We start from the raw sequence: 26186 nt of genomic DNA, 5'->3' as shown, positions 1-26186 counted from the left end.
ATTTATCTTTTCCTGCAACAATTGCTACCACTGGTGCGTTTATCAAATGCGAGACTTATTAGAGTTCAAGAGTTCAAAGGGCATTATAAAGTCTGACAATATTTTGGGTCACAGGAATATGTCTGGATAAGAATATAAACCAGGGATATGTCTGATGCCTTTTCCAACCATTTAAAAAACTGGTTTAGGAGCAGGTTATTTAAATAATTGTATGTAAAGGTGTGCAATTTACTTTTTCAGTTTCTCTCTGATGAAGTTGCACGTTGTTATCACCTTGTCCTTTCCTGGAGCTCAGTATAACACGGTTGTTGCCTTTTGTTTTGCTCAAGACGAGCATTCTGTCACATGAAAATTGATCTTGACAAGAGAAATATCTCCTGGTTATGCACTGAATGTTCCCTAACGTGGCGGTGACACTGGCTTGGTAATCGATGCGTAAATCTGCCTGCCACAAATGGAAGCAGCGATGCCCCAGCACACACAGTCCTGGTGTTCAATTCACCTTTGTTTTATCCAAAATAAAACTTGATATGAATGGATTCCAAGGACAAAAAGCAAAGTTAGAATAAAGCTGTGGGTATAAACTTATTCACTGATAATCTTGCGCTGCCAAAATTACTTCTTGAGGACTATCGCAAACATCTGCTGAAGGCTGGACATTTAATTGAATGAACTGAAAAATTTGCCTGATGTAAAAGGTGAGAAGACAACAAAGGAGGGGAAAAAAATCATAGTGCATAGATATTTATGTGTGTGTGTTCTGGCAAAGCAGTCGGGCAGCAAAAGGTCAGTCGGGATCTAGAGCTGGGTCCCTTGTGGAATCGTCAGTAGTAAAAGGGGGGGGAGGGGTGAGAGTGGCTGGGATGCGTGCCCAAGGCCTCTCTAAAGCTGCACACACATGCAGTGACATGCAGCAGATAGTCAAAGCTTTCCACTCCTACGCTTGACTGATGCACAGTGACAGCACAAGGTCTGGCTATCACTAGGGGGTTTCGGGCAAAAAAAAAAAAAAAAAAAAGACGAAGAAGAAAGAGGCAGTTTTGATTCTGTGCACTACTGAGTGTTTTCCATAGTTGTGCATGTGTTTGTGAGTGGGTGTTTGTGCATCCAGGGGGTAGATGGATGTTTCTGATTAACTTTGAGTCAACACACGTGTCTGTGTGAAGAATCGTGGGTGTCTGCATTTGATGGCTTTTCAGCTTGGGGAGCAGTGCAGAAATGTAACCAACGAACGGGTTTAAAACGGATGCGCTGCAGAGGGAGAGGGTCACGATTGTCTGGAGATTCCCGATGTTTGGGTGTGATCATCGAGGGCTGACGCATGTATTGCTGTCATGTGTGTTGAATATTGAATGGTGAAACATGAATGTTGAATGTTCACTCATGAATTTTGAATACACGCACATATCTAAGTAATTACATGTACTCTGTTTCCATTCCCTGGCAACGTATTGTACCTCACATTCAAAGCCCCGTGGGAAACAATATTTTGGATTCTGACTTGTGGACATTTCAGATCCTCACCTCTTGTAGAGGAGGATGGCGATGACTATGCATATGATGAAGACAACAGCTAGCACAGGGCCCACTACCCAGATGAGCCCTTCCTCTTCATCAATGATCGGCTGGGGGTCAATGTCGGCTGAAACAACTGGGTCTGAGTAGGGGCTGGTGGCATACATGATCTAAACCAGGAGAAAGCAAACCAGTCATCAGTGTTCAACAACATTCTTAAGTGTGTCAAGATTACTTTTATTCCTTTTCTTGCGCATGTAATACTTGGTGGCATATGAGGGACAAGTCAAGCGCAACATAGCCGAGGATATAATTAAAAGGTTTCTCTACACCCATTAATAATCTGGAATTAATTCGGATGATAGGTCTTGTTCGTATCACTGATGTTTTCCCGTGTTATGACACAATTTATGTAAATCGTTTGACAAATATCATGTCAGGGAGGCCAGGGAGTGTTTTGAAAATGTTGAAGAAAAGAATAAAAAAAAAAAGGTTCGAATAATTGGAAGAAACTTGGAAATTTTGCAATCTTCAACACATTCTGCTTCATATTATGTACTTTTTTTTTTTTTTTAGCAAGTCTGTTAATTTCACATTTTTCTCATTTTTTAAAGACATCTTTTGTTCATTGAAACGAGGTATGAAAAGAAACATGCTGGCAACGTGTCGGCCAAACACTCAATGATTGAAACACTCAATGATTGAATCAAAAGTCAAAACACTTCATTGTCCTTGTACGGTACAAATAACATCAGTAAAGTACATGATTTCGCTGTGGAAAAAGTGAATAACTCGAGTACAGCAACAATGAAGCAAATGCAACTTTCCCAGCGTTGTGTTTAAGGTGTGAAGATTTTCCGACGATGAATTCGCTTGCTTGACCTGCTCTCCACGGCTTGGAATACACAAAAACTAACCCAGCAACTTTCCTGAAAACTATTAGTTGTTTTTACTTAACCTAATGTACTAGTTGTTTTTCTTGCTGTAAATGCTGGCAAGTGGGATAAAATGTATTTTGATTTTGGCAGGCAGCTGCACGGAGTCCTGAATCACACTGACCCACTTTGACCCGTTGGTTCAAAGCAGGAGGCCTGATTGAACTATTTCCCATTTTAAGAAGATTAGAAATGGTCTTTGGGGAAGAAAATATATGCTTAAGTGGGCAAATTAGAGATTTCCCTCCGTCCGTCATTATCGTTTTTGCTCTACCTGAACGCAGGGTTAGTGGAGGGAGTGTGAGGCAGCACTTATATAGACCTTGCAGCTCATCAAATCCATCACCTTGCCTGCAGCTGCCTAATCATGCAGCGCTCCAGTCTTCCATCCAGACAGACATATACACATATGCGCGCACACACACACACACACTTGCAGCAGCAGCGGAGATAAGGTGGACAGGACGTAGGGCGCAATTAAAGAGATGCCCTGTTATCAGGGTATTCTTGCAATCAGCTTTGGTCTTAAGGGGTTTCTCGCCCTAAAGCAGCAGGGGTCAACTTCTCGGGCTGGCTGCAGCTTTACATTTTGTAGTGAAAGCGTCATAAAGGTTCACCTTCACCAAAATATAGTGTATTCTACCCTTTCTGTCTATTCACAGCTATTTACACAAAGAACATGAGATGGCTAGCAGCTTGAATAAGGCATATATGAAACGCACACGTATATAATATGCAAAACTGAGCAGATACAGTGTGAGGCTTACATTTTCAGACATCTCCAGAACTGCAAGCACAAAGAAGATGTACTCCTGGCCATTCTGGAGTTGCTTATTTTCAAAGTCTCCGTAGATCTTGTCATCTCCCAAGGTGAACTCTTTGGGGAGGTCTTTGAAGTAGGCAGCGATATAGGCTTTGGGTTCAGCCTGCCTGCGAAATCGAAGGCCTCTGCTCGTGCGGTTTATCTCCTTCAGCAGCTACAGCGAAGAGAAAGTGGCAGACGGTTGATAACGTGGAGGGACATGTTCCAACACACGTGAAAAAAAATCAACAACGCACAAACAAACCACATCTATCAATCCCCCCCCCCCCCCCCCCCCCCCCCCCCCCGATTGCTGAGCTGAAGATGCTGATTTCAGAAGCCAAAACAGAATCAGATCAATGACTTTATTCATCCGGGTTTGGACGACAAAAGATTGTGAGATTAAAAGATTGTGTGGATTTCCACCATAGAAAACAGTTGAAGATTATCCAACAGCTTCAAACAGGAGAAGAAGGAAAAAAAGGGCGAAATCAATTTAACATTCACATAGCTCGATTATTTTTTTTCCACTAATGATACAATCTCGTGACATTTTTGCAACAGATGGTCAAACAAATATGCAAATTAGGAGGAGTTATGATAATCCGCGCGATTGTTACGTATTCTGAATGTTTTTCATTGTCCTTTTTCAAGTGAGAGGAAAGGACGATCGATGGCATTATGTGCTGCGTCAACAAATGGCTCCAAAATAAATTTTTCCAACTTCAATAAACAGTCCCTTCAAAATTTGAGATATGCTACTGGCAGAAAAGACTAAAAAAGTCTGAGTGCTTTTGTCCTTTTATTTTTTAAACTCTGCTGCCAGTTTTCAAAAGGAATTATAACATGTCAAGCTGCTGCATTTTTTTCTCCCCCTCTCAGATTCATTTTGTCCTCAGGTAATTAATGTTGGTGCCAAATCACCACCTCTGCCTCACCGCCCAATAATGATAATAAGTGGAGGCTAAAAAGAAATACATCAAGTGTGTCCTCCTTCCAAAGTCTGTATGGTCAAACTTTTTAAATTCCTGCATCAAATGTAGATCATAATTATGCTAATCATACCCAGCTTGTTGTTCGGCGTCTGAGTTCATATCTCTGACTAGTGTGAAAGTGTCAGCGTGCGTGTGCGTGTGTGTGTGTGTGCGCGTGTGAGGACACCGCATGCGCCTGTCATTCACATTAGAGTGTGTGCGTTCTTGTGTGTGTTCTGTTTTGGCTGCTGGGCTGTTGGTGCTGCCCGATAATGTCTTCAATCATCTCTCCTGTCAACACGGCTAAATCTAGCTGCCCTTGGGAAAAGTTGTGAAAAGGTGAGTGCCAATATTGACAAACAAATAAATTCTGACAGCGGGGCGACTTTTGGGCAATCGGTCAAGGCTACAGACATGGGCCTGTAGGCACGAGCTGTAAAGCCAATGCCAGATGAAACGGGGTGTATTTTCTTATAGCCTTCCTGACACATGAGATATTGTGATGTTAAGGTCATATTAATTTAGTGAATGCTGCAATTTCAAGTAAAACTTATTTGTAATGCGAACTGAATTTTTTTTTTTTTTAGACGATTTCTTTAACCTGAATAAATCAAGAAGTTTTAATTTCTATATAATCCCTGAGGTGACAGCAGAATCATGTATTAATGAGAAAAAGAGCGATCATTATCCGCATCAAAAAGAAAATGTCTAATGTAATTGGTCATTTGCTTACACTTTTAAGTCACACATGCAGTGTACCATGAATCACCTCTGCCGGCTGAATATAAAAGTTGTAAAGTGTTTTGTGCGTATGCGTTACTGGAGCTTTGCATGATATGAGAAGAGGGATGAAGGCTTGATGCAGCTCTTCAGGTAATTACCACAGACGCAAAGAGGAGGAGGTGGGGATGGAGTTTGAGTTTGCAGTGCACTTGATGGCTACTTCATGTTCTCATTTCCATATGAACAGTGCTCTCTGCAGCTATTTGCGTCAATCAGCAAGACTCATGTCCTGTTCCTCCTGGCCTCCAAACTGCTTCAACTTTTTTTCCCTGCTTTGAGAAAAGGTGTGTGTGTGTGTGTGTCGAGTTATGTATGCGCTGCTCAGGCGTGAGTACAAAACTGGATGGGGGGGGGGGGGGGGATGACATTTTTACATTGGCTATTTTTACTTTTCTTTCCTGGTAATCTGAGTCATTAAAAGCAGCTCATCCTTTTGAACCTACCTCCTCCAAATTCATTTCGTCAGGATTGTCCCAGGGTTTGAAAAACTTGCCAGTTCGCTGCTTCTTCAGAGGCACTACAACAATGTAATATCCCCTAGGAAAAAACAAAAGCGTAAACTGCAGCACATTGACATTGTAGAAAAGGTTAGAAATTCATTGTTTTCAAAAGAAGTTGTATTTGCAAGTCAGTGGTCAGTTTCAAACATCAAACGCTTCCAAAGGAGAACAAAAACATGGAAAACAGGACAAAAAAAAATTCTGACAGTGCTCATATTATTTTCCCATCACTTCATGCCAGCCGTTTTGTCTATCAACAAAGCTATTCTTTGCTCAGACCCCCATGTGTAGATGAGGAGACCCTTATGAAAACAGGACAGATAACAAATCAAAGAGATTTCCATCCCTTCATCAGGGGTGGCAAGAGAGATTATGGCATCTGCCAGAGGTTTCTGGGTTTCTGGGCTTCCTGCATGGGCACTGCACTCGCTAGTGTTAGCCAGGAAGGCAGTGTGGCAGGCTAATGGGAAACTAATTAGCTTAAGCGCTTGCATGGGCCAAGTGCAAGATCTGAAAACCCAAGATGGGTTTGAAGCGTTGGTCTACAATCAGATGTCCTTTTTGGCCTTGGAACAACCCCCAGCAAGCTTTGCTGAAAGACTCCAAGACACTTTACAGGGCTTAGACACCTAAATGTGCTGGGCTTTGTAATGACTGTGGATATTACACTGAATTGCAGGGATGAATGTAAATGACTGCATTTTGCAAAAATCACTTCTGACAAGGTCAATTGTTAAATTAATTTGTTTGTTTCCACACAACAGGAAGAAATAATCAGTTATTTAATACAAGGGAAGAACATCTGACTGCCGGAGTGACTTCATTACAATTGTAAAAAAAAAAAAACTTTCATAAAGTCCAATCAGATTATACTTGACAACTAAATTTGCGGTACCACATTGGACCATCTCTACTCACCTTACTCGTTCAGATGTTTGCACTGGTGGTAACTCGACAGTCACCATACCGTCAGAGTTGGTCTTGCCAATCAGGGCGGGTTTGGAGCGCAGGATGTCTGGGGCCGTCATGGTGGATACACGGTGCTGCAACCCTCCAGCGCTGTTGCCACGGTTGGTCAGGAGGAAGGAGTACTGTGTCTCAGGTTGAAGACCAGTAATTAGCTTCTGAGTCAGCTTGCCATCCACCTCCACACTTTGCCCGTTATCGTAGAGGATCTGTCCGCCAGATATTTGAGTTAGAATATGTGTTGCAGAGACTACATCTGAAAAGGTCATCTGAATGATCCTCACTGTGAAAGGTTGAGCTGGGTTGTAGGTGTCTGGGATTTCCCATGTCAGCAACACTGATGTCTTCATGGCTGCTCTCACGTGGAAATTTTTTGCAAACACTGCTAAAAGAAAGGGGGAGCAGGTGATTTAGACTCAAAACATCCTCCTCACCTATCACTAATGGCCCCATTCCAGTGCTTACCTGAGAATGCCTCCATCAAAACCAGACTGAAATCAGCACTAACAGCTGAACTAAATGCTGTCGGCTTACCTTCTTACCAACACCCACCTCTAAATTGAATGACTGACCTTTTCTTGACTGACAAGACAAAAAAAACAAACAAAAAAAACATCCATACTTACTCCATGTGAGTTATTAAAGCATACTTTTTTTTTTCTTTTTTTTTTAGGAAGATTATGGGTTGGATTTTAATAACAGTCTTCTGTTTGATTCCATACTTGTCTGCCATTTGAGGCTTTCAGAGGAAGCTGGTGTTGATAAAGAGCTGCACAGGGAAAGGTTGGTTTTGAAAAAAAGGTAAGCGCTATGAGGGTTCAGGGACTGGTCCTACCTTGATCCAAAGGCTGTGTCCTGAATTGGACACTTGGGCTATTGGGGCCAGAACCCTTGCTGGTGAAGGCACACATTTTAATATCATAAGTGGTATCTGCCTTAAGGCCATCCAAGATGACGGTTGATTCAGGGGCTGTGATGAACAGTTCCGAGGGGCTGCGCGGGCTGTTGATGTCCTTATACTGCAGAGCGTATTTTACTATTTGGCCGTTTCGCTCCGCCAGCAGAACAGGTTGCCAGCTAACCTGAATGGTGGAGGTGGTGGCACCTTCTGCTGTGATTTTCTGAGGGTAGCCGCTTGGGACATCCTCATTTGTGGTGACTTCTTTGACTGTCTCTTCACCAAAGCCCACCTTGTTCCTCGCAGAAAGGCGGAAGGTGTATGAGGCTCCCTTGTGGATCTCTTTGGTTGTGTAGTGGTTCTCCCGTTCGGGGAACTCAATAACAGTCAGTGGATCCAGGTCTTTCCGGCCAAATCGGAGGCGGTAGCCTTGAAGAGGCCCGTGGGTCACTGCTGGGGGATGCCACTGCAGGAGAGCTGTGCCCATGTTGGTTGTACTGACCATTAGACGAGGCTTTTCAGGAACTAAGACAGTATCAATGGAGAAAGGAGCACCTTATTATAAAAAAAAATATGAAGAATCATGGTTGCAACTGCCTGTAAATGTAATTTGAGTAAAATGTTGGTTGGCATTCAATATCTATCCAATTGTCTTAGTATATAAAGGTTCAAATGCACATTAGAAATACTGATTCAGGTTAACCAATGGGGTTTGCATCGGTCAGTGTGACGTAAATGCTGTCGTCCATCCATGTCAGCGGGGTGTGGTGGACCCCATCTGTCCCCACGCAATTGAGATTTCATGACTGTGCTGACCGGAAGGGTGCCAGTGTTCACGCTCCAGGATAGCTCTTGATCCCGCAACACCAACAAGTTACTGGTATATGCAACATTATGGGCTTTTACCAAGGAATATAAGAGTCTTGCACCAGGTTCCTTTATACAACATCCCACATTTAATATAAAGATATATGTATATACCTATATCGGCCATCTATCTGTCTATCATATCTATAAAAAAAATTTAATCATTTTAATTGCTGTTGATTGGCAAAAACCGAGAACTTCACCTTCTTTTAAAGGGTTTGATTAACTATGTTGTTGTACGCTAGAGCCCCCAATTTGAATGCCAGACCAAGGTGGATGTGCAGTGTGGTGAGTACATCGCGGCCTTACAGAGGTCAAAAGAGGGAGCTGTTTTTGGCTGAGTGTAGTGCAAAGGAGTGATACAGTTGTCTTTTTTTTAGCAGTAATGTCTACATTACCTGCGCCAGTGGTGGTGATCAGTTTGGGTTTGCTGCGTGCTCCGTCGCCCTTTGTTGTATAGGCAGCCACAGTAACCGAATACGTGGTCTCAGCCTGCAGCTCTGTGATGATCATTTCCTGTAAAGATGTTGGACTTGAATTGCAGAACATTCATTTGCTGATGGGTAGATTTAAACAAGTACTGAGATAAGTGACAAATGGAGGCACATTTCAGTGGGAAAAGACAAAATATTGGTAACCTTTCAAATATTAACTTTCTTTTTTTTTTTTTTTAGTTGTTAGCTCAACATCTGTTTGGCTAGTTTGAATGGTCTTTTTTTTTGTTCTCAATTAACCAGGCAATAAACTCCAAATGAGCTCAGACACATTCGTGCAGAGGATGACAGAAGGGGAAACAACATAATTCAACTACTCACATGTTCGGTTGAATCATCATATTCCCACTGATTATCATGTAAAGAAAAAAAGGAAAAGACCCAACAAATAAGGTCAGACACTAAACACTGCTGAAAAACTAGTTTGCACAAATTCATCTCGAGTGCTTAAATTGATTTATTTCGATGGTTAAAAACAATTACGCTCATACAGTTCAATAACTGCAATTATATTTGACTACACATAATGGGAAAAAAAACATTTTTTTATGCTTTGCTGTGGCGCACAAGAAGACAAGAGAAATAAAGTGCTATGATGTGTCTGATAGGTGAGGTGGCTGGCAGAGGAGGGTTGTTGTACCTGGGCATCATCAATCAGGATGTCCTTGATGACTGGCTGTCCTGTGGGCTCCCCATTAACCATCCTGACATAGTGCACCTGGTACCCTCGGATCTGACCGTGTTGCTTGGTGGGCATCGGTGAACGCCAGATCACTTTAATTGATGATGAGTTGACAGCCTCCACCTCAACTTTACGAGGTGGCCCGCTAGGAACTGGAGGAACACCATGGGATAGAAGCAAAAGGTCAAAATTATAGAGAACCCCCCTCCTTCCAACTTTCTATTAAATCTTGGCCAAAGCTGTAGCGCAAAATACTGCAGTGGGAAAAAAAAAATCACAAAAGTGCAGCAAACTGCAACAAGCACTGCATGACATCAATATTTCAACAATGGTAAGGGGGAAAAAAACAACAGCAAGAACAGGTCTGACAGCTGACCTAATCTTGAAACATTAAAAATGGGTAAAGTGAATTTTAAAAACATGGAATAAAAATGTGTTTTGCCAAAATAGAAAAGTGGAGCCAAAAGGGGGCTTCAAGTGTTTGAAATACTTGAAGCACTACAAGAATTTTGGCTATGAAGCAAGGGATAAAAATGAATTAAAATGATTATATCACATGACGGAGGGGAAAAAGTATATATACATAGAAAAAAAATGGCCTTCAGAAAAATATTCCACCTTTTCTTATTCTCACAGTCCAGAACTTGTGTATTTGCCAAGTTCCTTGAAAAAAATGCTGCCATTCAAAAAAAAAACACAAAACACTGCAGAGAATATTTCAAAGTCTCAAAAATGACAGGTGGGACAGGAAGTTGGAGGCCTGCAACTAAAAATGCCATACCATATGTTGAAATTGAGCAGCGTAAAGAGGAAGGGGGGGGGGGTTAAAAAGCCCAAAAAGTGCTTTCGGAAAGTGAGTCACAGTTTGTGATGCGGCAAAAAAATTAAAAAAAAAAAAAAGTCCAAAAGTGGGCAAAACATGTCAAGTGGGTGACAGTCATATTAGAAGCAGGCAGAGGGTGTACAAAAAGAAGAGGGGCTTGTAGAGAAAGGCGAGGTTGTTAGTATTTGAAAAGGAAGGTAAAGACTGGATTTGCAGCTGGAGCTGTTGTTTTAGCGAACACATACCATCCTCCTCTGTGCGGACGAGCTGCGGCAGGCTTTCTGGTCCTGCTCCAACATCTGTATGAGCAGTGACTGTCACATGGTACTTTGTCCATTTTTCCAAGTTTTCCAAAAGGTACTGAGTGCTTTCTGGAGGGATTCCGGTGACTTGACGTGGAGCGGTATCATCCCCTTCAGTTGCGGCATATTGGATGGTGTATTGCGTTATGATTCCGTTTTGTAATTCCATCGGGGGTGGCTGCCAACTTACCAGGATGTTGGTGGAGCTGGGGCTAGAACACTTGACTTCCTGTGGTGAGCCTGAGGGTTCTGGTTGGTTGAATTTGGAGAAGGTGGTGGTGGTGGTTTTTTTTTTTTTTTTTTTTTTTTGTGTTTTATTTGTTTGAAGAATGTCATTTTTTGTTGTTGTTTTTTTTTTAAGTTGTTGTTTTTATTGGGGTGGTGATTGTTGAAATGTCCAAACAAAGGGGAAAAAAAGAAAAGGAAATAAAACAAGAAAAAATGAGGACGGAGCACAATGAGGATGTCGGTAAATACATGATATTTTAAATCAATACAACAACACGAGGAAAAAAATAAACAAAAGGCAAATACAAACACAAAATTGGAAACATCAATGATGAATGGAGGGTGTTGGTTGGAAAAAAGGGACAGCTTTGCCATATATAAACCTACCTTCGTATTAAAACAATAAAAACAAAAAGGGAAACAGAAATCATATTTCCTAATATGTTATTTCTGTAGAGCCCTTTATCCTTTCATGTAGAAAAAATTGAAAATCTGAACCTTTTTTTTAAAAAAAAATGAAATTAAGAACGAATAAAAGCCATATGAACCAAGCCAAATTAAATAAAAACCTTCTGAAAAATTTAGCAAGCAGTTACCATCAATCCAAAAACATAAAGGTTGATGCTTTAACGAGTTTAAAGTAGAAAAATGTTGTATTTGTCACCAACCTTTCCGAAGCCTGTTGGTTTGTGGTAAAAGCCTGATTGTACAACAGAGAACTTCCCAAGGAGACATGACTGGATTTATTAGATTCTGATTACATTGGCATGCACTTCACTTCAGTTCACGACATAAATGTTCTCAGAATACACATCGGGTCAGCAGCGCAGCTAAACTTGTTACACCTACCTTATCACTGCGTTTGTCTTTCAGAGACCTCAGATTTATGTCGGATGTTCAAATTTAAATGCAGAATGTCGGATCAGATCTTGCGAGTTGATACTTTTCAATGCAGTTTCGACCTGTCTCATAAATATGAGGTCGTCTGGGTGAAAGTGTCCCTCGCTACAGAGACAACAGTTGTTTGAGCTTTCTATGATGTCCCCGACTTTATTCTTTCCTTTTCTTTTTTTAACACTAATTTGAATTGAGCTTCATGACCGTTGCGGCTTTGTGTTTGGGGGAATTCCTTTGATGTCTGTAAAAGTGGTTCTACTGCTACACAGAAAGCTCAGTCTCACAAAATAAAAATAATAAAATGAAATCTCTGCTCTCTCATTATTGGCTGACATGCAACGTCAAGAGACAAGGCTTCTCGTAGGCTGACCGTGCCCTTTGACGAGATAAATAGTTGGCTAAGGCAGACATGGACAAACCAAGGTCTTATCATGGAGTTAAGCCAAGAACGTGATGTTGGAGAAGGGACAGTGTTGGTTACCTTGTCTCGTGACTTCACAGGAAAGCTTGGGTACACCAGGCAACCTTTTCATGGTGGTCGAATAGACTCCATAAAATCTACCCGACCACCACGTTCTCTTTACTGATTGCTTTAAAAGCATCTTGGCTTTTTTCAAATGCACCTGCCCTTTTTTTTAAATGTAATATACTCCCTTTATCTGTTCTCGGGACCCTCTTGACATTTAGTCTCTTTTCAGTTTGAGGAAATCTAGAATGCATTTGAAAATCCAAAAAGTGTTTAGAGCTGAGATAAGGAAGAAGACCTACGTGTTTGTGGAGTTTCTGCAGAGATCTCATTGGTGTAAGCTCCAACTCCATGTTTACTGCGGGCAGCCAGCCGAAAAGTATAAGTAGTGAAGGGCTTCAACTCCTTCAGTAGGTATGTTGTCGTCGGCTCAAAGCTGATGCGTTTCTGTGAGGAAAGTTTTCGCATGGTTAGCTCAGAGTTCAATGTTTTGGCCTCCATTTTATATCGAAGAACCAAACCAATGTATTTTTTAAAAAAATGTATGTTTGAGGTGAAAACAACAAATACCTATTTATGCATTATTTCATTCTTGAATTTGACAGTACATCAGCAGACACGTGACTGTAAGCTTCCTTAGAAATCCGTATCAATTTATATTCACTTGCTAAAATTATTAGTATGTAGGGAAAAGCATTTTTTTGTGACTGTACATTACTGTTCCTCTTTGTTTCGAAGAATTTGCATGATTAAAAAAAAATAGGTACAATGGCAAAATGTAGTCAAATGAAAATAAATACCTCTTCTTTGTCATCCCTCTTCCTGTACATGAGTTCATATCCTGTAATTTGATTTTCCTGTCCAGTCTGTGCTGGCGTGACCCATGAAAGTAAAATACTGGTTTCTGATTTGGCTTCTCCTTTGAAGTCCGTCGGCTGGGAGGGAACTAGGAAGAGAATGAAAGATGAATTTATTACTCTCCATTCATTATCGCCACAGTCGTGCTTTTACAGACGCCACTTTTTTTCGCAAAGAGTTATTGCTACAAGAGCCGCGTCGCTTTCTTTTCATCCAAAATAGTCTCAGTGCAGACCCATGATGCATGGTTGATTCACTCTGGAAAACAAATCTTTGTCATAGGAAGTAAACATTGAGATATTTGTATTTCTTTTTCTTGGATTTCCCAATTCCAAAACACGTTTTTCCCACCGAGCCAGATGAGTTTGTGTTGACACCCTGAAGATGTTTACAGTTCTGGTTAACAACTGGAACCCACTAATTAGGATCAGTGACTTAAAAAAGCAGCAGCAGAAATGTTTGTGATACTTCGAGTTTAACTGTGGATTAAGGACATTTGTAGTATTTTGACTCAGGTTTAATTTGAAGTCACGGCATTAAAAAAAAAAAACTGGGTCTGCACAATTTATTGAAATTCAATCAAAATCACAATGAGGCCCACTGCAATTGTTAAACGCAAGAAACACCCCCCGACTACCAATGTAAAATATAGACATAAACGAACAAATAAACAGTCACACAGACAACTGAAATATTTAAGAAAAATATGTTACTGCAAAAATAAACCGACGAATGCAAAGGACACACTGCCTCGCCATGAATTTAAAACTTTAGCTACTTCTGAGGTCTGTGCGCAAAAAAAAACAAAAAACGAGGCTTAATACTAAATAGATGGGAGCTTGTAGACAAAGTAGGAAGAAATACTGCATTCCTGCATAGGCTTGTTGAACAGGCGGTTTGATATCCTAAACACTTCTGTCTTGTTTTTGTTTTACGAGTGAAGGTTTTATTGCAGTAACGAGTTCAGGATTCATTCACACAGTTCAGCCACTCGGCTTTGGACTCTGACTGGTGTGTGTGTGTGTGTGTGTGTGTGTGTGTGTGGAGGCTCCCGCCCCACCCTTACAGAAACATCAGAGAGAACTCGCAGCACAACCCTGATGAAATTGCTCCTTTGAACCAAATACTGGTATCAAATATTTTACTATGTTTTGGTGGTGGGTGGTTACCTACGAGATTCTTTGTGTGCCAACAAATTATTGACCTATGGTATCCAGCCCTGTCAGTCTGTAGGTCCTCTCGCCAGAAATAATGGATTAATCCTTGAAGGCTGTTTATTTAGCACTTTTCTTCTGATGAAATTAACACATGCGATTGTTCAACCACTCAGGTTTTGGTTGGACATGAGCGTAACGGCCTATAAATCAAAAAGGAGACTACCGGAAATATTTGCAAACGGATCTGCGGTTTGATCAAATATCTGTCCAAATACTGTGCTAAACGACAAAGACAAACAAACCAATGATATGAAAATCCTCGAGGGAAGCGATCGATAATACTCACCTCCCGTTTTAGCAATAATCTGAAGGTCTGGAGAAAGAGGTCCGTCACCTACTGAGGTGTAGGCCAACACCTTGATGTAGTAGGTTTTATTCGGGATGAGGCCCTGGATGGTGACAAAGTTTGAACCTCGTACAATCTGCTTCTCCCAGAGGTTGACATGTTGGGTGGAGTCCATGGTGTAGTAGACTCTGTAGCCCATGATCTGGCCGTTTGCTTCCTCTGGCTCATCCCAGTGGATGACAGCTGTGGTGGTGCTCAGCATGTGACCTCTGACTTGTCTCGGTGCCGTGCTGGGCGCCTGCTCAGCTGTTTTAGCTTCGATGCTCTCACTGGGTGGCCCTCTCCCAATGTTGTTCACCGCCACCACCCGAAACTCATAGTCCGAGTACGGGCTGAGGCCCCCCACGCTGTACCGAGTGGTGGCCACACCATCAATCTCCTTGTAGGAATCCTCTGAGTACTTGGACTTGTGTTGGATGATGTAGTAGGAGACAGGTTCAGGATTACCAGAATCCCAGGTCAGTGTTATGCTGGTGGCTGTGCGCTCTGTTACCACAGGAATGCCAGGAGCCTTGGGCAATGCTGCCATAATTATTGGAAAAAAACAAAACAAACCCAAGTTATTTACTCTTTAAAACCACATGCATTGCACATGATATCTTTTTGCCAAATACAGTTTATCTGAATTCATAATAGATCCATATGTTGCAAGCTATTTGTGTTCAACGATAGTCTTGATCCATGAGTTGAAAGGCCTGCATGCGCTGTGGGCAGAGGCTGAAAATGTTGTCATGAATCTCACATTTCCCAGTGTTTATCACTTTAAAAATTTAACAGGTAAATTTATTGCTTTAATTCCCCATGCTGTGCCGCATGGCAAAAAGATATCAGGGCAATAGATTGTCTTTATATGCCATCTGAAGTACGCTACAGGGGAGCTTGCTGTCAGACTGTTATTGTGACTAATATCGCAGTGTTATGTCTCAGAAAAAGAAAAGCTGTGTGTTTGCGTACGTGACTCGATCCCTCGTGTGTACACGGTGGCACCTGTATGGGCCTATCTTTCTGGTAGATATGATTACACTCAGATAAGTAACATGACGCCTAACGATTCACACTACAGTTTGCACGTCCCTCTTCTTCTTCTACCTGTGGCTAACAGAAATGGTGGGTGTGTGGTGCTGTAGCTTTCCAGCTGCAAGATAAGCACCTCACTTTATTCTCAATCCAGCACCTAATGCAGTGCGGCTAGTGCGAGTTTTGTCCAAAGCTCTAAGGAATCCTCCATCGATGACTTTTCACAGGAGTGAGCGGGAAATAACTTTCTCCTGCCAGTTCTTCCGTAGTTCCCTCAAAATATAACAGCAGCAACAAACAGAACCTGCAAAATCTTGAATTATAAATACCTTTAACTGTTATCTGTGCCACCGCTTCAATCACTCCCAGGGTAGACATGGCCACACAGGTGTAGTTGGCTGACTGCCGTACATCTGTAAGCTCTAAGACGTTCCGTCCAATGGGCATGTCGTCCTCGGGTGTGAGGTCTTCAGCCCCTAGCATCCACTTGACGTATGGCATGGGAGAACCCACCGCCACACACGTGATGTTCACGCTGCCGCCTGGCATGATCTCATTGTCTGTAGGTGGAATGGAGAAACGCGGTGGCACCCGACGTACTGGAAAAGACAAACAGCAGTGTAAGGATCCCAAAGGCAACGACAGAAAACGCTTCAGAAATGTTTTAAGAAGAAAACAAAAATATCAATGTCTCTCCAAATATGTGGCACAAGATAGAAGAAAACAACACGTTTCATTTGAGAGATCTCAGTGGGTAAACATCAACACGAGCACCATGCACAAAATACCGTGTCACGATCTGCACAGAAAAAAACAAAACAAAACCCAATACAAAGTGCTGGAGAGTCAAAAAACACTCCAGAGCTGAATGCAAAGAGGCAACTTTCGCTTCCAGCTGATGTGAGAGAATGTGCCGCACCATATTCTCACATCCAACGACAGAGATAACACTTAGAAGGAGTAGGAACACACAACGAGGGGAGGAGTGTTTTCTGTAAGTTACAGTAGCGCTGTCAAACGTATCATTTGGAAGACTAATGTATTACATTTATTACTTTTGACCCTGAGAGGCTACAACAGAAGCGCAAAGAGATAAAATAAATCCTTTTGCAGTACTTTTTCTTCGTAATTGTACGAGATTAGAAGCCTACCTGGAATGCAAAGCTATGCTATGAGAATGGATAAAATAGAATTCGTATTCTGTTTTTATGCTGGTGTATTTTTTTTTTTTTTGGTTTAGCGTTTTGCAAGAGGAACTTATTAACATGGCGGCAGCATTGCTCAGAGGTAGAGTGGCCATTTAGCAACCGAAGGATTGCTGGTTCCCCCGGTGACCATGTGGAAGTGTCCTTGAGCAAGACACTGAGCCTCTAATTGCTCTTGATTGCCCTGCGAAGGACTGGCGACCCGTCCAGGGTGAATCCCGCCTCTCGCCCAATGTCAGCTGGGACAGGCTGGATGGATTTTCTTCAGTTTGTTTCCTCAGCATATGATCTTAAATTCTTCAGCATTGTAAAGACATGCAGAAAATAGCTGTAAGAGCATTTTGGTCGACTTAGTTCTCAAAGGAAAAAACATCTGTTTGTCATGCAATTTTATTTCTACTGTGAGTACTCCTCATACTCAGTACACACTAGTTGAATATTATTTGACCGCTCTCGTGGAAAACACCCCCCCCTCCCAAAAAAAACCACTGATGAAAAATAAAAGTAATTTCAAATTAAAGGTTATCTTTTAGGTAAGTGTGTGACGTCTGCAACAGCCGTGGAAAACGTCAAGGCCTCCTAGAGGACACTGTCCGTTATGCATGCAAGAACATGGGGTGAATTTGTGAGGCAATCATTTGGGGAGTCAGAGGAAGCGGGTTGTGAGGGCAAAATCTACGGCAACGGGGTCAGAGTGATAGAGAGTATTCTGTTAAAAGAAGTGGTAATGTGAGCGCGCTGCATGACTGTCAATGCGGCTAAAGGTCCTGTAACAATATCTTGGAAAGAATGGAAACAGAGTGAACAGGGCAAGAAAAATATATCTTCTCCTGCACTTGTGAGTACACGAAAGTATTTCTTAATGATGTGGAGAACTGAAGGGCTGAGGCATTGGGGAACCAGACAGGAAGTCGGTGTTTCCGCTCATGTTCGTCAAAATAGATGATTATAAGCTTAGATTGCTTCCTACAATGAACCCTGAAGAAATCCTCGCAGGGTTAGAGCACTTAAAGAAGCATCAACAATTGTTCCCGTCGCTCGATCGTGGACTCTGCTTTGTAAACAGCCACCATCGTGGTTCCTGCGACTCTAAACTTGCACAGGTAATCGCTATATTCAACTTGCGTTCCCTGCTGTCTACTATGAATTCACAGAGCCCGTTCTGTTAAGCAGACTGCTGCTCTCCGGAGAGGAAATCTAGGGGAACCGCTTGCATTATTAAATACAACAGTTCTCTCACTCAAAATGTAATTAATATCCAATTGGATCACACTCCCCACAGACATAATATTATCCTGCTCATTCGAATATCATTACATTTGTCAAGTCTTGTGGATAACCCTCTAAATACATCATTCTTTCATGACTTCCTGCGCAGAAACATCCTCGTCAGAAGGAAGTGTAGAATCTCTCAGGGCAAGGTTGTTTTTTTTTTTAACAGCTTAACTCTTGTCTTTAGTGCCAATTACAGCGTCTGATGGATTTAGCATTCACATATTTTTTTGTCTCTGAGAAATTTCAATTGCAGAGAGCACCATAGGGGAGTTTTGAGAGTTGTGCTGCAGTCCTGCATCCATAGAGCGCAGCAGCTATTTGCTCCTGTGGCTCGTACAAATTCATTCAGTCACATCGTTTTTATTTTATTGTCCCTTTTTTTTTTTTTTTAAATCATCGATAAAATCTGTCTTTTTTTAAAAATTTTATTCTAATCTTTCCGAGCTATTGTACCGAGCGGGAACACCGACAGGAGAAGGGTAGGGGTAAGAACTGGGGGAAAGGAGCTTGGGGTGACCATGCAAATGGCGTTGTTCCGCTGCACTTCCGCTTTCAGGGCGCAAACATGCAGCAGCTTTTCAACAGTCAAGCATTCTGACAACAACCACCAGCGAGAACATGAGCACTTCATGAGCGACAAAGAGAGACAAAATGTCAGTTGCGGCAAAAAAGAAATGAAAATGCATCAGTACGATAACTCATTCTGAGATTTGTTTTGTTGTTGCAAAAAAAAAAAGAACCATTTTTTTTTCAGTTTTGTGTTGGATTCAGAGAGTAAAAACACACACCAACCTTCTCGGAGCTCTGAGGGATGTAGGGATTTTGATGCAGAACAAAATGAAAATAGGGGGGAAGGAGAAAAAACAAGGGAAACACAGAGAGTAAAAAGACCATGTTTAAGGTGTTCAAATGCTACTTAAACAATTTGAAGGACTTGCTGTCCCAGAGGTGCAGGGAGCCCCCTGGTATCTCCCTGGCTACAAAGCTCAAACATCAGAAACGAGAGAATGACTCCTCTGAACACATTCTGTGTCAGCCATATGGTTAGCTGACATGTATAATTGAAATAAATGCTTTTCATGCATTGCCTCTTTCATTTATTATATGTGATTATAAAAGCTAACCATAGGACTGAGCAGTCTGTATTTCTATCAAAATAAAAGTACACTTAATGAAACACAGGTATTTCAGTAAACGCAATCTTTAAACTTTATTCACTCATTCAGTAACTGAGGACTGTATGAAGTTTCGTTTCATATAAACGTAACGAAAGAGAGATTTGACTTGTGAAATCCTATGAAACCTTTACTGCTGTATGCAAAAAAGTGAGAAGCAGTAAAAAAAAAAAAAAAATAAAATAAAAGTACCAAATATTTACAGGAGAGAAAAAAAAAATGCGAGCCACTGTGAATAAATGCAGCAGCAGACGCAAACAACCATATTTAGTTTTCGAATCTGTGTAGCAACAGCTGTTTGAACAAGTCGTTTCAATGTTGCGTCCCAGTTTTTAATCTCAACTACTTAAATGTATTAATTAAATATAATTCCAGTATTGGAAATAATGAGCTTTCATATGTCCTTCCAATGATGATTATTCAGGAGAAAAATGGATCTACTAGGGGCAAAAGTTGGGACTAGTGGTAGGGGGTGGGGGTGGGGGGGGTGGTGGTGGGGGGGGGGGGGGGGGGTCATCCACCCTCTTCCCCCTTCAGCAGTCAGGTTTGAAAGGCAATTAGTAGATAAACACAGCAAGACTCTTGTCATCGGTGTTAGGAAAGTAAACAGACAGGACCGGAAACTCATAACGGATTCAATCAGTGCAGGTAAGTCAATAACACAAGAAGAATGAACCAAAAGCGTACTTACAATGCTCTCATGTGACATGGCCCCTGCAGACTCTATTGGCTTTAAAGTTACTCAGAACATTTCAAGAATATGGAGTGTTTGATGCCAGTGTAGCCTGCACGTTTCCTACCTCGGACATATAGATTGGCTGGCGCAGAGTAACGGGTTCCATCGTTGTTGGTCGCCACACATTCATACTTGCCCTGGTCGGACTCTTCGCTCTGCTCTATCTGGAGGGCTCCTGGTTAGGAATAAGACACGGGGGGGCAGCGGGGTAGGTTTGGTTAAAATAAAGCTGTACAGATCAAGTTTACATGCAAAAATTAAAAATCCAAAACCTCAGGGAGACCAGCGTCAGCCCCCTTCATTTCTAGTTTTGCTTTGTCTTCACAAGCCTCAGCAGTTGGACAGTCTGAGGAAAGTTGCGTGGGAAATTAATCAATATTCAATAAAAGACTCCATTCTGATATACATTACTGTAAGCTTAATCATTTAGAGTTCATCCCCTATCATTATCACAGTCTGATCCACTGATTGAGGCAAAATGGAGCCTACTATACAGTGGGAAGGGATTGCTGCAAATGGTAATCATGCAAAACATTGTAATACAAATATTCTTTTTTTTTTTTCTTTTTCTGAATAGGCCTAACAAGAGAAAGGACAAGTAAGGCTTTGAAAAAGAAATGCACCAAAGTTATTCCTTGACTGTCATACATTTACAGTTTTTCTTTGTGAGAGAAAAAAAAAAAACGTCTGATTACATTTTAACTTTTAAGGGTTTAGTGAGAGACACTCATCCTAGCGCCAATGAATTTGTCTTTTTTTTTTTTTTTTAAATATATGTATCATTTAGAGGAATAGGGGCAAGCCCTTCAATATACAACATGTCACTGGACTGGTCAATATGGGGATGAGTGATACTGCTTCAGGGAAACATGGATCAAACAAAAGAGGTTTACAGTATAAGAAAGCAGCATAACAAGGGAGGACAATTGAACGAAAGAAATTTAGATATGAATTTTAGCATATTCAATCACAGATCAAGTGCAATATTCTCGAAACAGAATAATTTTGGACTTCATCTCGGTGAAGTAACTTTCCAAAAAAAATGCAGCGCATACAAAAAAATTGAAAATAGCTGCTCATATATGTGGAAAAATATTAATTATATTGTCAGGCAAATCCAAACATATTACCCTCTGGAACAAAAGTTTTGACATGCAAATCTTAGCAAGAAATGTATGTCAGCACAACTTACAACCTTCTGACAACCCTTAGCTGAAAAATAAAATGCAATTGTATTAGAAGACAAAATTCAAAATATCAGCCGGAGCCGACAAGAATGTAACCAACCACTGCTTTAGCTTGTGAAAGCTACAAAAGACACCCATAAAAATCCACCAATGGGATCAGCAGTGTGGTGTCACATGACCAGGGAAAAATGGCTTTTATGAATCAACAACTCTCCAGCTCCATGTCACACGGCAAAAATGAGCCAATCGGGTCCCCGCCAGACTCTACAGTTTGCATTCCCCAAACCCTGAAGAAAAAAAAGTCAAAAAGTAAAATAGTCTTCAAACCCAAGAAAAGTAAGAAAAATAGGTGAAAGAGGAAAAAAAAGCACCGTAGAAACTTTATCAAAAAAGTGGTTGTTTGGGCTTTTTTGTAGAGGTACAGGAGAGGAAAGTAAATAGAAGAAATGGAAAAAAATAGTTTGCAAAGATAGAAAGAATTCTTTGGGAGAAAAAAGCAAAGGAGAGGCAATGTTGTCTTCAGCATGCCTGCTTGACTCCGCAGCATCTGTGCATTTTTTTTTTTTTTTTTTTTTTAAGTGCTGAACAAGAACAGCTAAGGGGGAAAAATGCTTGGTTGTTTTAGTTGGACAAAAAGAGGGACGCATGATTTGCTATGGCCAAAACGAAAACAAAAATGAACGGGAAAAAAAATATAGTTTAAAAAAATAATTGTCATTGGATATGCTTATTCGAGCCAGGGCAAGCATATCACAACTGAGTTAAACAGGCTCTTGAAACCAGAATACAAAGAAGTAAATAAAGCATAGACAAAAAAGATGAAATACGAATTTAGTCAACAGAACGGGACAAATAAGAAGGAAGGTCCATATGAATGTAATGGGACTTGGTAAACAGGACAGAAATGGAAGTGATTCAGTTGAATGGATGGGTTGACAGCAAGAATGAATTTGTATTATTTTCATTCTGTGAACGTCAGTTCAGCACTCTTACCTCTTATTGGTGTACCACCTGGGTGGATAATATGAATGCAAATAAGATTAGAAAGAAGAAGCATTAGTACGAGTAGATAGAGGCTGGGGGCTTTGGAAGAAGAATCAAATTAGATTTAACAGGGTACGTAAATAAAGGTACTAGAGGAAAGAGAAAGGAGAGAGAAAGAGAATAAGAACTTTTCTGAACTCTACTGGCAAAAAAAGACAGGAGCATCATAGAAAAACCAGAAAGAGCACTTGTATATTGATATAACCACGGGGAGGTGCCATTTTGGAAATGGCTTCTGAAGATCATCTATTGAAAGGGAAAGACTGACGACTGTATGAAAGCGTGAAAGTGTAAAAGCCTTGAAATCCCTTTGCTTGACCTGAGCTGGTCACCTCCCTAAACTTCTTTCCAAACCTTTGTTTCCGATTGTTTGTTTGTTTGTTAAATTTAAAAAGAAAAAAAAAAAATTTAAGTGAGTAAGTGGTGGGTCAGTGAGTAAGTAACAAACATGTGAGGACAGGTTATTACCCAGGTCAGTATCTAGCCATATAATGCTAACTTTTGGTGATTCCTAAGCTAAAGATAAAGGTGATACCACTGGCAGTGGCGTGACACGTGAACACCGTGGAGTGAGGGAGGAGTGTGTCTGCCTCAACTATAGTAGCCCTGGAACTAATCTGTTAGTAAAATGCATGCCATGCATTTTAATAGTTGTCGGACACATGGAAATTAGTGGGGGGGAGGAGGGAGTGATGTGTGCTTTAGAGCTAAGCACTTACCAAAGGATTCTGTAGATTTAAAAATATAGAGAGAAGAAAGACAGCATAAGAATATGATTATATTCTTTAAGGTAAGTTGAGTTAACAAGGTTTCTTTAATGCTTTATCAAGTCGAGGTGAATCAAAGTGGCACATTAGAAATAAGGGTTAACGCTACACATTTCTCTCAAACAACGAAGTCAGGAAGTAAGGTTAACAAGACGAATTAACAAAGGACAGCTGAAATCTGTGAAGACAGATGGTTAAACATACAAGACTCAAAGTTACATGTGCTAAGGTGTCGCCATAGATCGGCACGTAAAGCTGCAAGCTATAAGGAAACATTTTTGAAGGTGTTTTTTTTTTTTTTTTTGGGAGACATCTTGAGATTCTTAGGCAAATTAAAACAAAGCTGGCATCTCCACATTAAAGCGGGGGCTGTAAATCTAAAGGCTCACGGAAGGGAATAGCTGCTACAAGGAAGTTTACACACGACTGTGGCTAATTAGCATCCAAGAGTTCTTTTTATGAGATTTTTTTTTTCAACCTAAACAAGGTTTTATACCAAGTAAATTTTTTGTCTGTTTGTTTCTGAAGCGTCTTAAAGGGATAGTTTGGATTGTTTGAAGCGGGGTTGTTTGAGGTTGTCATTTATTGTGAAGTTACTACCTTCAGCAGATGTGAGTCCTCAGTGCAGAGTACCGCAGGGAAACAAATTTAAAATTCCCAGCAACGAACCACCCTCTAAAAGAAAAAAAAAAAAAAGTCTCGATCCTTTTCCACATTCGCTATATTTTTTACATGTTCGCCACTTCGCTTGGCGCCATTTTCTCGTGATTCTGCAAGTCCAGCTGTGGAGCCGAAAAACGAGGCTGCTGGACGGCAGGAGTGAAGCAGCAAAAATGATACCGATACGGCGTACTTTCGCGCAAACAATCGTTTTATGTTTATTTGAAAAAAAAAAATGTGGTGGGCATTCATCCGTTTTATATGAGATGTGATACATTTATTATCCACAGAAGATGAAACCCTGACGACGGATGGCTACCTCATACAACTCTACGCCCATTAAATTCAAACTATTCCTTTAAGGGTCCCGCTTTTGAAAGTTTTCTCCAACTATCGAAGGAAATCAGGGGAGAATTATTATAATTCTTCATTGTAATGAAATAGTTGAATATCATTCTTCTTTGCAGATTCTGAATGAAGCTGTATGTTGAATATTAATCACAAAAAAAAAAGTCTAAAGAAAATGAAGAGAATGGAACCACAAAAAAAAGGAAAATACTGCACCAATGCAGTGAATCAAATCAAATCGAAAAACGGCAAAAGAATTCATCGTAAGAAGTCACAGCAGTGAACGATGAGGGCAGAAAGTTAAGGCAGAAGCCAGCAAACAAAGACGGCAAACAATCCCAACAGCCCATGACAACACTGGAAGACAGAGGGAGACACACAGACAGCACACACCGGGGCGCGCAGAGAATAGAAGACTAGTAGAAACAATGCCATTACCTAAAAAAAATAAAAGCCAAATGACAAGTTAAGTCATGGGAGGAAGAATAGGGTGAAAGAACAGAGGAGACATTAGGGGTCATAAAGAGGAGACGAGAGAAAGAGAGAAGAAATCCCTGTTTGGTGATTTTCAGTAGAGGAAACCTACCTGATCTGAGCTGTTTTATGCGTCCATTGTTGTTGGTGGTGTTGACGGGGAGGAAGTCTTTGAACCAGGAAATGTCAGGGTCGGGGTTGCCGCTGGCGGCACAGAGCATGGTGGCGGTACGTGTTCGCTCCACCACTTTTAACTGTGGGCCCATGTCTATGGTGGGGAAACCAGGGGGCAGCTGATCCTCTGCAAAGAAACGAAAACGGGAAGTGAGATTGAGTCGGCGGTTACAGAGGCGGCGTGGAGAGACGGGGCTGAGCTGAAGGATAAAAGATGGACCAAAAAAAAAAAGCAATCATCATCTCCAACGTTTAAAAAAGGTCCCTTCCCTCAACATAGTCAGACATGAAAACAACAGTCAAATTGAACAGCAAGACGATTTAAGTAGCTCCAGGTAATGAAAGTGGAATCAGACAAGTTTTCAAGTGTTCCTAAGTGGCGGCGCCACAAAGATTGAATCGGAAATAAGAGAGAAGAAAGTTCCATGAGAAGGTTAAATGAAATTGCCGTGATTTAATATGGAGTAATGACACAGTATTGCTCCATGCCGACAAGGAACTACAGCCGAGGTTTGCTTCAGGGTGGAGCAAGAGAATAACACGGGGAGGAAAACCTTATTCACTCATTTAGTCTGTAATGAAGACATGAAAGCAGAGACAGAGAGAGAGAGAGAGAAAACTGCTATTTTTGTATGAAAATATATATTAACCAGCCTGACTCGGATGCCTTGTCACCGTAAATTGAGCTTTTTCTTCTCCCAGTGGAGTTCCAAAAACCAGCGGCAGACAGAATTGCGTTTCAAAAGCGAGCAGAAATCTAAATGCAGATGGCGTTGTAATTCTAAAGCCATTACGTGACACGACCAACATATTTGCTGTACGACCGTCGCCACTCGAAGAGAGTGCGTCAATATTTTTAGAAAGAGAAAAAAAAGCGTATTCGCCATCTTGCAGATAATTAGTTAGTAAATTCATACGATGTGCTATTAAACATTAAGCCGCAGATATCTTTGGACACAGGCAGGCCAGCTGTTTCCCTTCGCTTGACAAAAAGACTCCTCATATTTAACAGTTGCTGACTAAAGTTGAGCTGGAATTTGTGTCTTCGCGCCCCCCCCCCCCCCCCCGCCGCTTCACATCGCTCCTAAAACATCTTCTTAAAGCTAAACAAAGACTCTTAGCTTTCAAGTGCTTTAAACGGGATGTAATTTAAGCTTGCAGCAAGTGATGATCTCTGAGAGGGTTAAAGTGTAGAATGTTCCGTCGACCATAAGATCCCCATATGCCTCTCCGCAATGTTAGCGAAGTGTTAATCTGCAAAACAAGACCTGCACATTCTGAATGCCAATGAGGTTTATGTGCACCTTAAACCCCCCCCCCCCCAATCCCCGCTGTGATACGGCTAATTACCGTCGTCTGTCGCTTTCATAAAATGGCACCTTTTTGGAAACGCTTTCTTCATTAAATTTTCATGAGGAGACATAAGTCTGGAAACAGTTTTGTGATGCCATTGCCTACACGCAGCCAAATGACAATCATGGCCGCCTTCCAACAATGCTTTTGGGTATTTGGCATGAAAAACCACCTCGATAGATAAATCTTTTCAGAAATAGAATGTATTACAAATTAGT

At 41.2% G+C, this 26186-nt stretch overlaps 1 protein-coding gene across 1 annotated transcript in view; it reads right to left on the bottom strand.

Moving 5' to 3' along the window:
• Positions 1–26186, bottom strand: part of LOC147238637 (receptor-type tyrosine-protein phosphatase delta-like) — a 134922-nt gene that overhangs the window by 29475 nt on the left and 79261 nt on the right. The window contains 18 exon segments of the mRNA XM_086196681.1: positions 1525–1685; positions 3218–3427; positions 5453–5546; positions 6428–6684; positions 6760–6860; positions 7311–7898; positions 8639–8756; positions 9056–9082; positions 9375–9568; positions 10485–10790; positions 12435–12579; positions 12933–13078; positions 14494–15075; positions 15900–16169; positions 20026–20136; positions 22142–22159; positions 22912–22920; positions 24554–24742. Of these exon segments, the coding sequence (XP_086052807.1) occupies positions 1525–1685; positions 3218–3427; positions 5453–5546; positions 6428–6684; positions 6760–6860; positions 7311–7898; positions 8639–8756; positions 9056–9082; positions 9375–9568; positions 10485–10790; positions 12435–12579; positions 12933–13078; positions 14494–15075; positions 15900–16169; positions 20026–20136; positions 22142–22159; positions 22912–22920; positions 24554–24742 (3526 nt within the window).

Source organism: Aulostomus chinensis, chromosome 24, assembly GCF_037954235.1.
Source record: "Aulostomus chinensis isolate RoL2024-O1b breed Wild chromosome 24, RoL_Achi_v1.0, whole genome shotgun sequence".
Taxonomy (NCBI): Eukaryota; Metazoa; Chordata; class Actinopteri; order Syngnathiformes; family Aulostomidae; genus Aulostomus; species Aulostomus chinensis.
Note: the sequence above shows the minus strand (reverse complement) of the source record. Positions and strands in the feature narration are given on the sequence as shown.